A 17,229-nucleotide genomic window follows, 5' to 3' on the forward strand; every position below is an offset into this window, starting at 1 on the left:
CTTTTAAGATTCAGAAAATTTAACTTTAAAATTACACTAAATACATTTGCCTTGGGTTTGTGCTTCTTTCACTAACTAGAAGAGAGTCTCTCTCAGCAGATGATGGAGGGTGTTACAGTATTCATCCTATTCCAAAAGCTAAATAGCTTTCTTAAACAAAATCAAACGAACAAAAACCCCACTGCTTTCCAACAGCTACATTAATTAGGGCTGCTATGGCAGTTGCTGAGGAAGACAGATTTCTTTTGACTTAAAAAGCCATGAGCAGGACATTGAAGTTGTCAAGAGACATTTATTACAATTTTTTTAAAAACAACCTTCTTACATGTTTGCAGCCAGTTTTATAGCCATCAAAGTTAAATATATCTGATTAAACTACATGCACAACTTGAGGTTTTAATTTTTACCTTACATGAAATAAAGTTTATAGACAAATTTTATATTAGAAAAAAATTAGAAAAGTGATGCCTGCTATGTGTAATTGCAGCTAGAGTTGAGGCTACTGATAGTATAGCTCCAGGTTCATGCCATCATGGATTTCATCTGGAAGGAATAAGTTAAGGGGAATTCTCACAGTGAAATGGAAGAAGGCATTTGATATAAATTTCTACCAGGTCAATAATTCAAATAAGCTACAGCAGCAAATTTATTCTTTATGATACATTGTATAATTCTCAGCAATGTTATTCTCCTTCCCACTTTACTATAGGCATGTGTTTCTGTCACACGGACAAGCTAAACTGCTAGTGCCGTGGAAGAGAACACAGGTCAATATTTGAAGCAGCAGTATCTTAACTCAGCAAATTAGTTCCCCATTACATGCTATCCATACAATTTAGTGAGGGACTGTTTCCTATAGATTCACCAAATATCTAATGGTGGCCTACCAATACCATCAGTTACCAGGACCTCTAGTTTGTAACAAGCAACTATGTCAGATTAGGAAGGATCTCTGTCTAGCTATGTATTTATAATGTACCTATTGCTTCATGCAGGGACAGTGGAACTGGGGGAGCAGGCGAGAGGTGAGGGGGGCTAGGGGCCATGACTCCATCACTTTTCCTGCCTTAAGGATGAGCGATGGGGAGGCAGAGAGGAGCAAGCAGCAGGAGGTGCCTTGGGGGAAGAGGAGGAGCAGGGGCAGAGCCACAGGAGAGGAGCACTCCTGACTCCATAACTTACATTGTAGATCTTGGGATAAAGAATGTGACAGTTATTTTATCTAGTGAAAGGTGCCCAAAAGGTGCCAGTATCATTAAACTGGAGTTTATGCAGAGTATTCTAATGTTCAAGGATACAGTCTCCCAGTGATACATGGTCCTTGAAGATTGTGTACCTGCACAAATGTTTTAAAAGGGAAGTCAAGAACAGAAATGTAATACAAGCTTTTACAAAAAGAAGTGTAGTCAATAGGAATGGAACAATTGTGATATTACCCAGAAGTTTGCTGCTATCAGTTACTACATTAGAAAATCAATCACTGAAATGTTAAACACTTTCAGAAAACCTGTCATGTAACAGATGTCAATCATGAGTTCTGTAGAGAGAGGGAAGAGACTGCCTATGTGGAGTTACAGTGTGAAATATACAGTACTTCATATATTGAAGTTAGGGGAACAGCAGGAAATTCTGAAAAAAATAGAGAAGCAAGTAAAAATCTTGAGTTGTATATCACTGCAGGTAAGAATATGGAGGAAAACTTACTCAGTAGCATTCATCCGGAACAATTTGTAGTTATTTACACTTTTGTTTTACACAATTTAGAGCTGCCGGCCTGCCTTTGAGACTTCATTAAGTGAGAGATTTCTCAGTGGAGCCACCAGGAATATTGGAAAATGGGGAAGGTACTGAATGTCAAACATATGAGAATTAATATATTCAGAATCTAAAAAGATATCTTAAATGAACACTTACTGGAGGTTCGCACTACATGCTTTCTCTCCTTAAATCATGGTTTTTGTTTCATTCTTTAAGATTTTGAATTCATATACAGCTTTCCATCCCAGAGTGCTTCATAAACTATTAATATACATGACTCAAATGCAGCCATCTCTGGATGCGTGTGGTGAGAGGAGTGTGAACTGTGGCTGAGGACTGCATCAAAGACACCCACATGCACGGACGTGCACAGGACTCAGTTTACCTGCCTTGGGAGGATGAAGAACTAAAATGACCCTGCTTGGCATTGAAGTCTGTAACTCCAGGAAGTCCTAGTGCATCAAGCCTGATGCTCCTCAGATCTGCTAAAATGCTTCTTTCCCTCTCCCCTGCATTTAATTCACCCACTTACCATTTCTTCAGCACAATCTTGTCCCACCGGGTCCCAGTCTGAGCTGCAATGAGTTTCTTCAGGTCACCAATCGTGTCCTCAGTACTGAGCAACCGGGTTAAGGAAAGTACATTCACATTCACACCCAGGTATCAAGTGCCTGGGAAAAGGAGCATTGACCACAGCTGGAATTCCTCCCCTCTTAGAGACTAGACTTTTATCATCTCCTGCCCCACCGACCATGTTACAGACACCCACCACCATGGTATCTCTCACGGAGATGGGGTGCTCTCATTACCCAGAACGCGATGAAAGACGCTGACAGAAGCATCCCTTTCCAACAGCCGCAAAGCTCCCAGCCCCATGGGGCCCGCAGACCATACTCACCCAGCCCCCCTACGGCGGATACTTGCATTTGACTCGCACTTTCTTTCCCAGCCGGTCGTTGCAGACCACTTCGATCATCCTGCCTGCCTGGGGGGAGGCGAGCAGCGTTAGGGGTGTGGGGGGAATGACCCCCCCGGAGCCGGGGGGAATGTGGGGGCTGTCCCCGCTGGGCGGCGGGACGGCAGAGCGGGGTCAGGGGACGAGGGGGAGGCTGACCCCACCCAGGAGGCGAGCCTGCCTGGAGAAGAGGAGCCCGGAGGGATCATGCCCGGGGCGGAGCCGGCCCTCCCCGAAGGGGACAGAGGAGCCACCTGCACTGAGGCGGGGCGGGGGGAGCCAGGCCCGGCACAAACGACCCCAGAGCGCCCCAGGAGCACCGACCGCAAGCGGTAACGGCTCGGCTCGGCTCGGCTGAACTGCGGCCACGGCGACCGGCGACCCCCGACCCGGGAGCTGCTGCCGCCGCCGCCAACACTCACCGCCGCTGGCGCTGCCCCGTCCGCCCCGCAGCTGCTGAGCGAGCGAATTGACCCGGAAGCGGAAATGCGCTGATAGCGGAAGTAGGTCCGTGCCACCGACAAGGGTTGGCGGAAGCTGACCCGGAAACGGAAGTTTCTGACGATGGCGGCGGCTGCGCCGGTGGGTCTCGGGGCGCTGCCGGATTCGCTGCTGCTGGAGGTTCTCTCGCTGCTGCCGCTGCGCGACCGGCTGCGCGGGGCCCGGTGAGAGCCCGGCCCAGCGCCGGCCGGGGAACCCCCTCCCGGGGCGGCTCAGCCCGGCCCAGCCCTCCGGTCCCCCCGCCGGCCGGGGAGCCCCTGCCGCGGTAGTTTAGTCCAGGGTCCCGGAAGGGGGGGATCCTCCACACAGCCCCGGTGCCCCTCCTGAAACTGGGCCCAGAGGCCGCTGGGATCGTAACGTGCCTGCTGCTGTCCCCACAGGGTCTGCAGACGCTGGCGCAGGCTGGTGCAGGACAAGGCGCTCTGGAGACACGTGGATTTAACGCCCTACAAGGTACCAGCCCAGCGGTGTCCCTGCAGCGCGTCTCGCGCTGAGACCATTCCCCGGGGCTGGGCAGAGGGGCACGCCGCATCCCAGGGCAAGGGCAAGGGCAAGGAGCAGAAGGGCCTATGGGAGAACCAGATGTCTGCACCTGGGATCCGACATGAGCTGGGACGTGAGAGAAGAGAAGGAGGAGGAAAGGCATAGTGAGGCTATCCCAGGGACAGCTCCTGCACATATGGGGTGAGGGGGAGGGAGCTATGTAGAGGAGGCTAGTGTTAGGTGGGCAGAGTGACCATGAGGTCAGCTGGTGGTTTTAAGCTGGGTCCCAGGTGGTGTCTGAGAATAGAGGCTGTGTATGAGGAGGAAGAAACAGCAGCAGCATCCCACATGTGCTGGAGTGTGGAGAGCAGGGACTGAGGCTGCTCTTAAGGAAAGGAGCTGCAACAGTCACAGTAAGAGACGATACTGCAGGGTAGTTGCCTGTGGCTTACACTACAGTGTGGGATTCTTTCCTTTAAGGTGAGTGGGAAAGATGTATATGAAGAAGAGCAGAGATGGGCCTTTCCTTGCTCATTTACTGCTTCTGTTGAATTTGTTCCATGTCTTGCTAAGGTGCAAAGTGCTTTGTTGCTTGCTCTCTTGTGCTCAGATCAGCTCCAGGGTCCTATGGCACCTGCTGCGGCAGCACCTGCGCAGCAGTCTGAGGATGCTGAAAGTAAGAGGAGCACTCTGCTCAATGAGGAAGCATGAGTTCCTTTCCCCAGCGCTGCTGCAGGCACTTGGGAAGCAGTGTCCCAGCCTCCATCACCTGTGCCTAATCGAGGCTGACCTCCGTCTGCTCCCATATGACTGTATCCCATCTTCTCTGAAGACCATGGAGCTCAGCCAGTGTGAAATCCCTGCTGTGTGGTTCCAAGGATCTGCACCTATAGAGACTCTCAGAGTCCTGCCACAACTGCAGCATCTCATCATCCATAACGTGCCTGCCTTTTCTGATCAGCACCTGCTCAACATCTCATCTCACACCAGCCTGAGGACACTGACCCTCTCTGGAACCTACCGGCTGACGGATACTGGGATTCAGAGAGCAGCCCCACATCTGGAGTACCTGGAGTGCCTGGTACTGCGCCAATGTGTCATTACAGATGCTGCTGTTCACTTCATCGGGCGTCACATGAAATGTCTCCGCTCTTTGGAAATCAGCAACACTTGTTCCTTAACAGACGCAGGCCTGGCTTGTTTAGCAGCCTTGAAACGCGTGGAAACCCTCTGCCTTGCGTTCTGCTTTAAGCTTTCCCCTGACGCCATTGTTGCTCTGTGCCAGACACTACCAAAGTTAAGGAACCTCCGTTTAGATGGGATTGACTTTGAAGACCAGGCAATACGTAAAATTCAGGCAAGTTTGCCCAACTGCAGTTTCTGATGTGCTCCCTGACATATATTCTGAGGTGAAACGTTAACAGTGGGGAGTTATATGGAACTCACAAAGGTGCTCGCTCCCATGAAATAACTCCCAGAATTGCTTCCTATGGGCAGAGTTGTATTCCCAGAGGCATTTCTCTGTCTGGAGGCAGAATTTTCTCTGGCTAAAACAGTGAAGTGAGCAATGTAGGATGAGGACCATCCTGATAGCTTGAGTCACCTGAAAACAGGCCACTTCTGCATGGCTGGGCTCCTGACGATAACCCCTCACATTCTCATATGAAGAAAATAGCAAGGCCAGATGAATGGGCAGCATGTGAGATTCGTGGCTCTGGGCCAATTTTGACAAGAGGCACCTTGGCAGAATGGGGTTTCTCTTTTAAGTTTAACCCCTTCTCACATTAAATGTCAGGCAACAGTTGAACTAGCCCCAAGGCCGAGGGAGTAAGTCAGCTGTCATCCTGCAGCACAAGGGTTTGGCTGATCAAACCTTGGACTCTAGATAAAATTTAACTCAGGTCAAAAATCATTAGCCACATTGCTGTGCTATGAGCACACTCCATGCCTAGTAGGAAGGGCAAAGGATTGTACAAATACACATTTATAGCATAATAACCTTTGAAGGGAGAAAGAATAATCATGTCCATTTCACACATGCAGACACCAGCCATGTATTGCACAGGTCAGACAGGTAGTAGCAGGGGACCTTGCGACCCTGTGCAACCCTAGGAAACATCACAAATATATTTTAAAAATCGGTTCCAGAGAAGAGGGTTGTGACAAATATGAGATCTGCAGCGAGACATCTTATAATGACAGCTTGTCTTCTCTGGTTAAACCTTTGGGATTTGCAGATAGGTGCTGTACAAATCTATACAATATCTTCTTCAAGTCAGTGTGTAACAGCTGAGCAGCCTCTGCCATTGGACAGAAGAGCCAGCAGGGCCTGCTTAGAACAAAAGTGCATGTGATGAGTTTATAATTAACATGTTAATCAAAATGAATAGATGCCATGACACAGGCCCAATGAAAGGTCTGGCATTCGCAGTATCACTGGACCCAATTCCCTCAATATCCCTCCCACCCACAGTCCTGTTTTTTTTATTCAAATTGCCATTTCTTTCCTGGCAAGACCACCTGCTTGTCAGGCAGGTGCATGAGAAGAGAGTGACACACCAACGGCAGAATTGGTGAATTCCCTAGAGTATTCATCGACTTGTGGTCCGGAAAACACATCAGAAGGGCTAATGTCTCAGTTAAGTCTCCTACCCCAGGCCTGTGTTTTTATATGAACACCAAATTTGCCTAGCTGGCTGTTTTCCCCCTTTTCAGGTGTAGGTTGTGCAAGAAGCTTTCAGATCAAACAGACCTAGAAAGCATTGACCCCATGTGATGAAATCTACTGTGCATCTTGGCCACAACTGCCCTTTTGTGTGCTGGGCTGACGTATCTTCATGGTCATACACAAGTACAGTCAGTGCAGAATTCAGGGAAATAAACAGTGGTGAGAGCTCCAGCCCTGCATTGGGAACCATTCCAAGGCTATTGATTTGATACCTACTGTGACCCAGTGTTTCCTTGGTGCCAACTGGCAGAGGGCACAGAGGGGGTGCATAGGGTTTTGGGGGATCCCCTGGTCAGGTGAATGCATAATAATTCACCAAAGGGTGGCATGTGAGGTCTCTCCTGAAAGCTAATAGCTCACTGGTCATAATCATGGTGAAATGTATGCAAGGATATTATCTACAAAGTTACATATTTATACTGACATCTCTGTTCTTAAGGTGCATAAGTTCAGACAGGTCACCAGAAGGCGATAAACAGGTTCTGGTCAGGCAGGGGATAGAAGACATTTATTTCCCTGGGTTTTCACTGCATATTGCATGTTTTAAAATATGTCTATTTGCCCATGGAGCTATCAGCTAATCAAGATTTCAAAGTCGGCAAGAGATCACAGAATCTACAGGAAAGAACAACAAGAGAGTGTCCTGTTTATGACTAAGATCAAAGTCATCAGAACCATTGGGGCTGCCATGGCCAGGGGACGCAGGAGGGCGACAGCGGGGGGAAGTGAAAGCCTGGGTAGGGGTCAACCCCAGTGCATGCCATCCTGCACTGCCCCCTCCGCAGTCCCGTTCCTCCTCCTGGGCGCAGCAGCGAAAGGACTGGAAGTCGGTGGCGGCGCAGTTGTCAGGCAGCCCCTGGGGCACCTGCCCATCCCCGGGACGACACACCTCAAAGCGCACCCCACACTTGCGGGCCCTGGGGCAGCTCTGGATCAGGTTGTGCACAGCCGGGTGCGAGAAGCCAAAGAAATCAGCACCAGCTGGCTCCAGCTCAGGGTAGGGCCGCCCCTGGGCAGCACTGATGGCCGCCAGCTGCTGGGCATGGCAGGAGAATGCAAGGAGACACAAGGTATCCTTCACTGAGTACACAAGCCAAGGGTGGGGCTCGTTCCATTTAAAAGGGATTAACGCCTACCTGGCTGAAAAATGCTGGTGAGCAACTTTAGATGACATGACAGGAACTAGGTAAATTAGTCTAGATTCTAGAATGGGTGTTAACATTTTATTTTATATGTAACCCTTTGTTTCTAATACCTCTGCTTACTATCATTGAAACCTGTACTCTTTATTTAATAAATTTTTACTTGTCACTTAACGTATTTGTGTGCTGAAAGTTAAACGGAATGGTTAGCTGAAGGGAAACCGGTAAGCTGGTGTGTACTGTGTCTTTGGTAGCACTGGATCTGTGAATTCTGTGGGCTGGTCGCTCCAGGGTGACGCTCAGGGGTTAGAGTGTCTCTATCACTAACCGAGAGAGAGAGAACTGGGCCTGCATAGGCCTAGAGGGGAGTGCCTGCATTGTCTGTGGGTTTGTGGAGCTGATCCCCAGCAGGCACAGATGAGGCTTCCTCACACTAAGCAGAGGGGGCAGCGAGGGGTCTCACAACCCAGGCACCCTCGCACTTACTGCTACACGTTGATCACAAATCAGAGATTTAAGCTAGAGTAAAGACGGCAAGGAACTATATTATCTTCCATAGCATCTGCGACTGGGGCATCTGGATCCTTTTTAACTAGAGAGATTAAAACAAATTGGCAAAAATGAAAATCAAGAACACAGCAAGATCAGCCAGTCAAGCTCTAACCACAGGTTGATGGGGCCAGGCTGGGACTCTGGAATCTGAATGTTTTCTACAGATGTTTGTGCAGGGATGAGTGCAAGTCTGACAGCATGGTGTACTAAACAGTGTGATTTAATATTTGTAGATCCAACTTGCCAATTTCTGAATTGAGCTGGTTTTCTATCCCAGGGCAACTGCAGTGCGTGCACGTACTAAGCACGGAATGGCTAGGGAACAGCAATTCTACGTTTCGTGTACTAACGAGCAGACCTTTCAGCTGCATTAATGTTGGAGTCTGGGTATCACAGAACTAGAGCTGTGTTGGCAGACACCACTGTTTTGTGTATGTGAGCATATGACTTTGGGCAAGTCAGCTCCACTTCTCTGTGCCCGTTTTCACTCCCACCCTTTGTGTGCCTTGTCTATTTAGAAGGTAAGCTCTGAGGCAAGGACTGTCTTACTGTGGATCTGTACATCACCTATCATAGTGAGACTCCTATTTGAGATTGGATCTTTAGGTGCCACCACAGGATGAATAATGGCTCTCATAAACAGCACAAATATAGCCATATACTGAGTATTAGATCAATAATTACATTTGGACAGCAACATTAAATGAATATAAAACACTCAGTAGAGGAATTGTGACTTAGCTGGAAGTAGTTACATTTTTACAATGCGATAAAGCCTTTTTCTTCCTGTGAAGAATTCAAATAAACCTCCCAAGAGTTCACGGGGTGAGATTATTAAAGTCATCGGTGGTGGTTAGACACACACATTCCATGCACAGGCACTAGAAAGAGTTAAGCACCTAGCTGCCATTTGTGCCTTAGTTATATCAGTGAAGATTTTATTTAAAACTGAAAGACTACATGTAGCCTGTGTGTGTTTGTACTGGACATGGATGTGTAAAATAAACCCAAAGTCTTTGCAACAAGCTGTCTTGGAGTTAGGAGACAAGTGAAAGTTGAGAACTCATAGTGGAAAGCTACTTGTTTTTCCAAGTTCCATCATTCAAAAACTTTGAGTGACCTCCAACTTTACAAATTACCATGAGATTCTTACTGAACACATGAGATTTCAGGCTCAAATGAGGCTTTTTTTGAGAGTTGGAAAAGGGTTGAAAGAGCAGGTGGGATATGATCCGCCTTTACCCTGCCCCTTTCTGCAGGCATTTATACCAGTGCAACGCGAGTGTGAAACACTACCGTGCTGATCTGATTGCATTTTGCACCAAATTAGCTCTGGTGTAAATGACTGCACAAGGGGCAGGGGAATTGGGCCCCTACAACAGCTAGTGCTTTAATTACAAAGTCAGTGCAATAGCCCCATAGTACATAGATTTGTCGGACATTGGATCAGCCCAGGGCCCATTTTATCTTGTGTAAGCATGTCCATTGGGACACTGCCTGTTCTGTGCAGAGCAGCTCTGCCAGTGCTTAGCAGCTGCTTTCCAAAGGTCAATAGTGATCCAGTTTTCTTCCAGAAAGAGGGTCCTAAACTGTTGCTCTCCAAATTCTATATTTGTGATCAAGCTGGGTTTTTTCTTATATACACGAGGGGAGCAGCTTCAGGAATCTGGAATCTCTCATAAAATTGACCAAGAGAGTTTTGAATGAAAAGGATGAACTGGTTAGACAGCTGAGATCTTTAGTCTGTTTGAGCAGAGGAGTTATCAGGACCGGATTTGAAATGGAAACAATCCAAACTGCTGTGGATAGAGGACAAGTTGCCTGTGACATGGTGTAAACATTGCAGGTTATAAATTAACCTTTGGATTTAACATCCCTAGTGGAATTGTGAATTCTCTATTCTAGATATTCCAGTGAGCAAGGTTCCACTTTGCCTATGTTCTAAGGCCATTTAAAGCCACTTGTGCCTCCCACTCATCATTTACCAACATGGACAAGGAAAGGCTTCAAGATGAGTTGCGCATTTTTAAAGGTAAGACCTCTCCCCTTCCATCCAATAGCTCAGCAAAGGGAGGCGAGTAGGGAAGAGGAAAGAGAGAAATGGGTCTCTGAACTAGATGAGTAGACAGTCATGGGATAAGAGGAAGGTCCTCTCATAGATCAGTGACTGGTTAAAAGATAGGAAACAAAAGAGTAGGAATAAATGGTCAGTTTTCACAGTGGACAGCGGTAAATAGCGGTTCCCCCAGGGATCTGTATTGGGACCAGAGCTGTTCAACATATTCATAAATGCTCTGGAAAAGGGGGTAAACAGTGAGGTGGCAAAGTTTGCAGTGGATAGAAAATTACTCAAGATAGGTCAAAGCTGATTGCGAAGAGTTACAAAGGGATCTCAGAAAACTGGGTGACTGAGCAGGAAAATGTGTGATGAAATTCAAAGTTGATAAGTGCAAAGCAATGCACATTGGAGGACAGAATCCCAACTATGCATATAACACGCTGGGGTCTAAATTAGCTCTTGCCATGCAGGAAGGAGATCTTGGAGTCGCTGTGGATAGTTCTTTGAAAACATCCGCTCAGTGTGCACCAGCAGTCAAAACACTAACGGAATGTTAGGAAGCGTTAGGAAAGGGATAGACAGTAAGACTATAATACCATAAATAAATACCATAATGCTACTATATAAATCCGTGGCACACCACACCTTCAATACTGCATCCAGCTCGGGGTGCCCATCTCAAAAAGGATATATTAGAACTGGAAAAAATACAGAGAAGAGCAACAAAAATGATTAGGGATATGGAACAGCTTCCATATGAAGAAAGATTAAAAAGAGTGAGATGGTGGGAGGCGGGGAGAATATGATAGAGGTCTATGAAATCATGACTGGTGTGGAGAAAATGAATAAGTTAGTGTTATTTACCCCTTCACATAACACAAGAACCAGGAGTCACCCAATGAAATTAATAGGCAGCCGGTTTAAAACAAACTCAGGTTCATACAACACACAGTCAGCTATAGAACTCGTTGGGGAATGATGGGAAGGTCAAAAGTATAACTTGGTTTAAAAAAATAATTAGATAAGTTCATGGAGGATCAGTCCATCAATGGCTATTCGCCAGAATGGTCAGGGGGACAGCCCCCTGTTTTGGGTGTCCCTAAACCTCCAACTGCCAGAAGTTGGGACTGGACGAATGGCTGGCTCACTCATTAACTGCCCTGTTGTGTTCATTCCCTCTGAAGCACCTGGCATTGGCCACTGTAGGATATGGGGCTAGCTGGATCCTCGTATTCTGAAGTGACTTTGAGTGTCAGAGGGGCTGAATTGATCAGAGAACAGGCACTCAGCACTGTCTGAAAATCAGAGACCCGCCTTAAGGTGTCTTAAATTGGGCACTACCCTCAAAATGTGCAGTCACCCTGGAAAGGTTGGGTCCCAGGTTTAATTTCCCAGGGTGAAATTGGAATGTTTGTTAAACATCAATTAATGATGGGGGAAGAACAATCCTTGAGAGGACATGTGCTAAACAAAACGTAATACTAGGTATTTGGTCACATTTTACATAAAAAGGGAAACTTAAACCCTTCCATTGTTAATAAAGCGTTAAATCACTAGCCACTATAAGCATGTTACAGTCAGGAGAGGTATGTCTTGTGGATAGTTAGACGCTTGTAAGCTCTTTGTGGTGGGGCATGTCTCTCTGTTCTGCATTTGTACAGCGCCTAGCACACTGGGGTCCTGACACATGACTGGGGCACCTAGGAGATACCATAATACACCTAATAAATAACATACAGAGCCCAGCACTCTGGGGCCCTAACACATGACGGGAGCTGAGAGATGATACTGCGATATAGCTAAGAAGAAGAAAAGATAGATAGATAGCTGTAAGTTGTAATTACAAACAACCTATCAACCGCTATACCAAGCAATTAACCATTTAATTTAGGGTTAATCATTTATTAACCCCTTGTAAACAATAAATGGCCCCTTCGTACAAAGTGGCACCATAGCTGTTAAACCTGTCAATATGTGACGCTTCATGAGCTGTTTCTTCTGTTTTAAAGACAGGACCTTCCTCCAGCAGAAGCTGAGGTCCTCCCTTACGGTCTATGTGCTGCTGGCGTTGTCTTACCTGTTGATCATCATCCTGTTTGTGGTGTCGCTCTCCAGAGGTACCATGGGTCCTTTGGCAGCTGAATGTTTACATTAGGAATTAGGGACTCAGAGAAACGAGGGGTCTGTGTGCTCCGGCAGTCCTGGGGTCAAACCCTGATACCCTGTTTTCTTTTGTATTAACAGCAGCCAAGCACCCCATCCAAGATTCCCTTTGTGCTGCGTGCACACACATAGAGCCAGTCCTGCCTGGCCAAGCTCTGAGTCTCAACTGACACAGGGTGAAAGGGGAAGCAACTTGCTCAGGGTCCCCCAGCAGCACAGGGGTGGAGCTGGGAATAGAACCCAGGTCTCCTGAGTCCCAACCCTGGTCCTGGCCTGTCAACCACCCTAGCATGGCCCTACCCTATCGCTGTCTCTCTTTGTCTCCAGCTGCAAAATGGGGATGGTATTGTCTTGTTATCTACCTGGTGAGGGCAGGCAAGTGAAGTTAATTTGAAGGTGTGAAGCTCTAGCAATATTATAGAATGTGTTCTATTGATTATCTTCATCACAAAGGTAAATGAAAGCCTTGCTCAAGGGAGCCTGGTAGGCTGAGCAGGGAAGAGTGTGTGAGATAAATTATGCCAAATTTATTTAACCTTTCCAGTGCCTCGGACTGAGCTCCCACTGTTGGTGCTGGGGGTGTTTTGCCAGACAGAGCTGGCATGTTGAGCAGTAGAAAGAGGGTTACTGCATCAGCTCTCATTGGCCCAAAAGGGAGACACGTCCCAGCCTCCTTGGTCATCAGGAGAGTGGCCATAACCTCAGGGACCAGGAGGATCCTTGGAGCTTCACGTTAGGACTTTTCTATGCTTGGATTTTTGCACTGATGTAGTGCAAACCTCTGGTCACCTTTTCACAGAAGCACAGCTACAACAGCATAGCTACCCTAGTGCAAGAACACTTAATCTAGATGACAAACCCATGGAAACCATCACAGCATCCTTTTCAAAGCCACCTGCCCCTTCCTCCCCTGATGCCTTTGGTTCAGGTCACAGTTGCTTGTAATTTCTGGTGCCCATTGGGGATTGTCTAATGGGATTTTTTTCTTTGTATCCCAAGATGTTTTCATTTCCTACCAATCTCTTTAAATCCTGCTTCCTATTCCAGGCTGAACCAGGTTATAAACCCAGGAGAATTTGTGTTTTTAAGGTCCCCAGATTGCCTTGCCCTGTGATTGGCTGTAAGGGCATGGTCTCGGCTTTTCTCCTTAACAGGATTAAATGAACCTGTTTGGAAGGAGTCTCTAGCACACACAGGTGCTGATGTGCCTGAAGCCCACTGGGTAAAGGGTGTTGAAATCAAAGAGGACTCAGTGCCCCTCAGAGATAACAGGATGGCAGAAGGATCCAATGACCTGTGTGTTCTCTCTCTCTCTCCGATGTTAGTTTCATCACTCTCTTCACAACTGAATGAAATGCGCAATGACCTGAAACGGAATCATTCTAGCAACAATTTCAAGTGTAAGTTATGGGCACTGCACAATGTCCCCCTCCCCCCAGATCCTACAGCTCCTGACTCCTGCTTAGCTCTGCCTGCTGCCAGACTGCTGCCTCTGCTGGGCCCCCCCCCCCCCCCAGTGCGCACTGCACCGAAGGGGCCTCTTCCTTCCCATTTCCCCACCCTGCCCTCTGCACTACCCACTTCTCTGGGTTGCCCTTGCTCCGTCTGTCCATAGTTGTTGCTCCCTACTGCGATCATTATATCGCAGGGTATTTCGTGGGGGGCATGGATCAGCATTCACACTGTGATCCCCATCAGCACCTGGCCTGGTTCAGGGAAACAAATGATCCAACCAGCGGACCAAATTCAGTGATGAATCCTGGTCACGAGCCACCTGAGGCACATTTCACACACACTGAGAAGAACATCTCGTTCTGTCTCTAACCCCAGGGATCCTCATTGTTAAGGTCCCTTAGTAGCAGTTATTGGTACTGTGCAATTTTGGGGCATTATCTCTTCTGATTTTCCTTGGCTCAGTTGATCCTGCACAAGGGATCCTGGCTTCTGAGCCATTTATTTGCTTTGGAGTCTGGGCCCAGCCTTCTTATGTCTCTTAGAAAGAAGCAAACCCCTGTGCCGATCTGAGTGGGCAGTTCCAGCAATAACCACTGCGTTTGTGGGAAATCCAGTCCTTGCAGTGCCTGGGGATGTGCTCTCATTTTCACATGGTGCAGGGTAGACCTGCCTCAGTTGGTGTTGCTGACTCACCTGGTCCTTCTCTTTTCCAGTGTTCCCATGCGGACCTGAGGCCCCGGAATGGAAATACTTCAGCGGGAAATGTTACTTCTTCTCCTTGCGCAAGGCAACCTGGCACAGGGCGAAGGTGCTGTGCGAGGAGGAGCATTCACACCTGGCTGTTGTTAGCAGCCGTGCCAAACAGGTAAAGATGACAGAGTCTGGATGAAAAAACCCTGAGATCCTTTAGCTCTGTTTCTCCACCCTGGCCTTGTCTCCAGGCCTCTCCATCATTCCCAGCATCCATGGGAATGTGGCTGTTTAAAACTAGCCCAGCCCCAGCTAACTGTGTAGCACAATCTGGTGGGTTCCCATGAGTAACAACACTCTGTTGTGCGTGGTCAGTGGGAGTTGAACATAGGCGCTCCACCTCTCAAGCACAGGCTTCTACCGCTTGAGCTAAAGGAGCGACTCCATTAGCAGTCGTAGGCTTTGTGCTGTGTGCGCCAGCCACACCAAGGAGACATGAGACCCTGGATCTATGTGTTACCTGCCCTGTTCTGGTTTCCTGTGTGTATGTAAGGGCACAGACCTCTGTGGTGTGTTACACACAGAATAGACATGGCTCCACCAGCCCCAGTTCTGCTGTGATGCAAATGAAGAATAAACGGTGGAGGCTAAAATTGCACTGATCCTGGTAAATGAGATGACTTCCTGTGCTTCCTCCCCCACCCTCTTCCGGCTGCAGAATTTTATCATGTACAGGACACGCAATGAGCGCTTCTGGATTGGACTGTCAGACGAGAACAAAGAAGGGGAGTGGAAATGGATTGACGGGACCAACTACGCAACCACTTACACGTGAGAGCATAGCCAACCTCTGAGGGCCACCGTGCTCCTTCTTCCTTAATGCAGCAGGCCTCCTTCCATAGAAACACCCTCTCTGTGTCTATTGAGAGAGCCCCAAAGGCATGGGGCTCTGCTTGGGACTGGGCCCCATCAGGGTAAGATCTAGTCACTGGAGGCAGCGTGGTCCCGCAGGCAGGGCCTGGATGTCCGACATGGCATGGTGTGTAAGGCTGACGGTTTCCAGCCGAGCGCCCCCCTAACTCTGGGAAATGCCGGCTTCGAAGCCCACGGTGTGCAGCTTTGACCCTGTTCTGTCCCCTGCACCCCATTGCTCTAAGCCTGGCCCCTCTGTGCTTAGGTTCTGGAAGGAGGGGGAGCCCAACAACAGCGACCAGAACGAGGACTGTGCGCACCTTTGGACCTACGGGGAATGGAATGACGTGCATTGCACTTACGAGTGCTACTACGTCTGTGAAAAGCCTGCACCTCCGTGAGCAGAGACCGGACTGAAGCCCTTTCCCAGCCGCACTGCCTGGAATCTGCCCTGCATGTCAGTGTAGAGAGCCAGCATTGGCTCCTCGTGGTGACGGAGATGCAAGGCAAGGTCCTGTACTTTTGGGGCTGTAAACATCATGCTAATCTTTTTACCTTCCCCCCTCTTCTGTTCTTAATTTATATTCCCTTTATCTTTGTGTCCATTTCCTGTCAACTGCTCCATGGATTTCTCTCAGCCACTGGATCAGTGTTCTGGGCAGGACCAAGAATGGACACTAATGCTAAAAGCCAGCACCTCTGCAGCTGCTGTGAAGGGACAAACTCCTAGGGCTGGTCAAAAATCTTTGCAAACCAAAACAGTGTTGAAAAGTTGCCTTCTTGAAACCAAATGTTAAAAACGAGTTTTCAAAATGTTCTGGGCTTTTTAACTCTCTCTGTCCATGCCACTACATGGAGGAGGGGGGAGAGGTGGAAAGGGGAAAATGGCAAATTTTGAAACGAAAAACTTTGGTTTAAAAAAAATTAAAAGTTTTGAAAAAAATGAAAACAAATTGTCACGAAGTTTTCAAAAATAACCAAAGTTTTCAAAATCCACCCCACCTCCAAATTGCAACTGTTTTCATGTCTCAGTCAACTCTGGCTGTAACCGACTTGTGTCCTCCGTGGGTTGGGCACAGAGGGGAATGGGTGACATCCGCAGACCTGTGGGTCATACCTGGATGGCAGCACTTGGAAAGTTGCAGGAAAACAATGTGCAGTGTCTGCCTAAACCCACAAGAGGCCACAGTGAGATCTGTGCACTCACTATTTTTAGCAGGTGGTTTGCTGCTAGTTTGATACAATCGGGGAAAGTCGCCCATTTAGGATCAAATACAGATTTATCCAGTGTGTGATTCCCTGCCCCCAGGAAGTCAAACACAGTCACTAGGTGAGGGGGTGCCAGTTAATAGCATTTATAGCCAGCTGTGCAAGCTCTCATCATGGGGTAAGGGGAATCAGGGATCAGATGTATAGTGTTTAACTTTGTGGGGATTAGGAAGAAATTCTTTCCCTCTGCAGAGCTAGTGTATTGGAGGAAGGCAGGATGGGCTTTTCCTCTGAAGCAATGAGTAATGGCCACTGCTGGAAGTGGGATACTGGAACAGATGGACACATGGTATGAGATAGGGTGATCCCAGACTAATGTGAATCCTCTCATGCTCCTATGTAAATGCAGAGTTAATTGCTGGATCTGCAGTTCTGTTAACTTCTGTGGATTTGTTAACTCCACAATCCTGAGGTTTCTTCCCCCTGTCCCCAAACCCTATTGCTGTTTCCCCCAGGAATTCTCTCTCTGTGGCATATGACTCATTCCCTACACCGGGGAAGCCCTCGGGTCAGATCAACCATAGGGGGTGATAATTCTGGTGGTCAAGGTGGTGACAGATAC

The 17,229-nt window shown here is 47.9% G+C and overlaps 3 protein-coding genes across 6 annotated transcripts; 2 read left to right on the forward strand and 1 right to left on the reverse strand.

Moving 5' to 3' along the window:
• Window positions 1-272: 272 nt before the first annotated feature.
• On the reverse strand, window positions 273-3,220 carry UBL5 (ubiquitin like 5). Of its 3 annotated transcripts, none has more exons than XM_067560652.1 (5): window positions 3,136-3,220; window positions 2,679-2,739; window positions 2,291-2,374; window positions 1,299-1,336; window positions 273-543 (listed from the first exon to the last, which is right to left on the reverse strand). In XM_067560652.1, the coding sequence occupies exons 2-5, from the start codon at window positions 2,732-2,734 to the stop codon at window positions 500-502; spliced, it is 222 nt and encodes a 73-aa protein (XP_067416753.1). In that variant the 5' UTR covers window positions 2,735-2,739; window positions 3,136-3,220; the 3' UTR covers window positions 273-499. The 3 variants fall into 3 exon arrangements, with proteins under 3 accessions (XP_067416753.1, XP_067416751.1, XP_067416754.1); XM_067560650.1 differs by having other exon boundaries at window positions 2,679-2,743; window positions 3,136-3,216; XM_067560653.1 differs by lacking the exon at window positions 3,136-3,220 and adding an exon at window positions 2,968-3,052 and having other exon boundaries at window positions 2,679-2,743.
• A 12-nt stretch (window positions 3,221-3,232) lies between these two features.
• Window positions 3,233-7,741, forward strand: FBXL12 (F-box and leucine rich repeat protein 12). Its single transcript, XM_067560649.1, has 3 exons — window positions 3,233-3,378; window positions 3,595-3,667; window positions 4,308-7,741. Exons 1-3 carry the CDS (start codon window positions 3,278-3,280, stop codon window positions 5,079-5,081), a joined length of 948 nt encoding a protein of 315 aa, XP_067416750.1. The 5' UTR covers window positions 3,233-3,277; the 3' UTR covers window positions 5,082-7,741.
• A 1,931-nt stretch (window positions 7,742-9,672) lies between these two features.
• On the forward strand, window positions 9,673-16,609 carry LOC137161408 (hepatic lectin-like). 2 transcript variants are annotated; one of them, XM_067560654.1, is made up of 6 exons: window positions 9,679-10,151; window positions 12,188-12,295; window positions 13,667-13,741; window positions 14,510-14,661; window positions 15,205-15,317; window positions 15,664-16,609. In XM_067560654.1, the coding sequence occupies exons 1-6, from the start codon at window positions 10,109-10,111 to the stop codon at window positions 15,797-15,799; spliced, it is 627 nt and encodes a 208-aa protein (XP_067416755.1). In that variant the 5' UTR covers window positions 9,679-10,108; the 3' UTR covers window positions 15,800-16,609. The 2 variants fall into 2 exon arrangements, with proteins under 2 accessions (XP_067416756.1, XP_067416755.1); XM_067560655.1 differs by lacking the exon at window positions 12,188-12,295 and having other exon boundaries at window positions 9,673-10,151.
• The last annotated feature ends 620 nt before the right edge of the window (window positions 16,610-17,229 follow it).

The sequence above is a fragment of the Emydura macquarii genome, unplaced genomic scaffold (genome assembly GCF_026122565.2).
Source record: "Emydura macquarii macquarii isolate MOO-44397 ecotype Brisbane River unplaced genomic scaffold, CSIRO-AGI_Emac_v2 contig_2292, whole genome shotgun sequence".
NCBI classification, from domain to species: Eukaryota; Metazoa; Chordata; order Testudines; family Chelidae; genus Emydura; species Emydura macquarii.

What these genes read in the sequence shown, in the direction of transcription:
- UBL5 (XM_067560652.1), bottom strand. Translation starts at nt 2,734, where the DNA reads ATGATCGAAGTGGTCTGCAACGACCGGCTGGGAAAGAAAGTGCGAGTC. An exon ending in AAGATTGTGCTGAAGAAATG is followed by an intron (nt 1,337 to 2,290) that starts GTAAGTGGGTGA and finishes ACATTTGTGCAG; the next exon opens with GTACACAATCTTCAAGGACC. An exon ending in CCATGTATCACTGGGAGACT is followed by an intron (nt 544 to 1,298) that starts GTATCCTTGAAC and finishes TATTCCTTCCAG; the next exon opens with ATGAAATCCATGATGGCATG.
- FBXL12 (XM_067560649.1), top strand. Translation starts at nt 3,278, where the DNA reads ATGGCGGCGGCTGCGCCGGTGGGTCTCGGGGCGCTGCCGGATTCGCTG. An exon ending in GACCGGCTGCGCGGGGCCCG is followed by an intron (nt 3,379 to 3,594) that starts GTGAGAGCCCGG and finishes CTGTCCCCACAG; the next exon opens with GGTCTGCAGACGCTGGCGCA. An exon ending in TGGATTTAACGCCCTACAAG is followed by an intron (nt 3,668 to 4,307) that starts GTACCAGCCCAG and finishes TCTTGTGCTCAG; the next exon opens with ATCAGCTCCAGGGTCCTATG.
- LOC137161408 (XM_067560654.1), top strand. Translation starts at nt 10,109, where the DNA reads ATGGACAAGGAAAGGCTTCAAGATGAGTTGCGCATTTTTAAAG. An exon ending in TTCTAGCAACAATTTCAAGT is followed by an intron (nt 13,742 to 14,509) that starts GTAAGTTATGGG and finishes TCTCTTTTCCAG; the next exon opens with TGTTCCCATGCGGACCTGAG. An exon ending in TTAGCAGCCGTGCCAAACAG is followed by an intron (nt 14,662 to 15,204) that starts GTAAAGATGACA and finishes TTCCGGCTGCAG; the next exon opens with AATTTTATCATGTACAGGAC.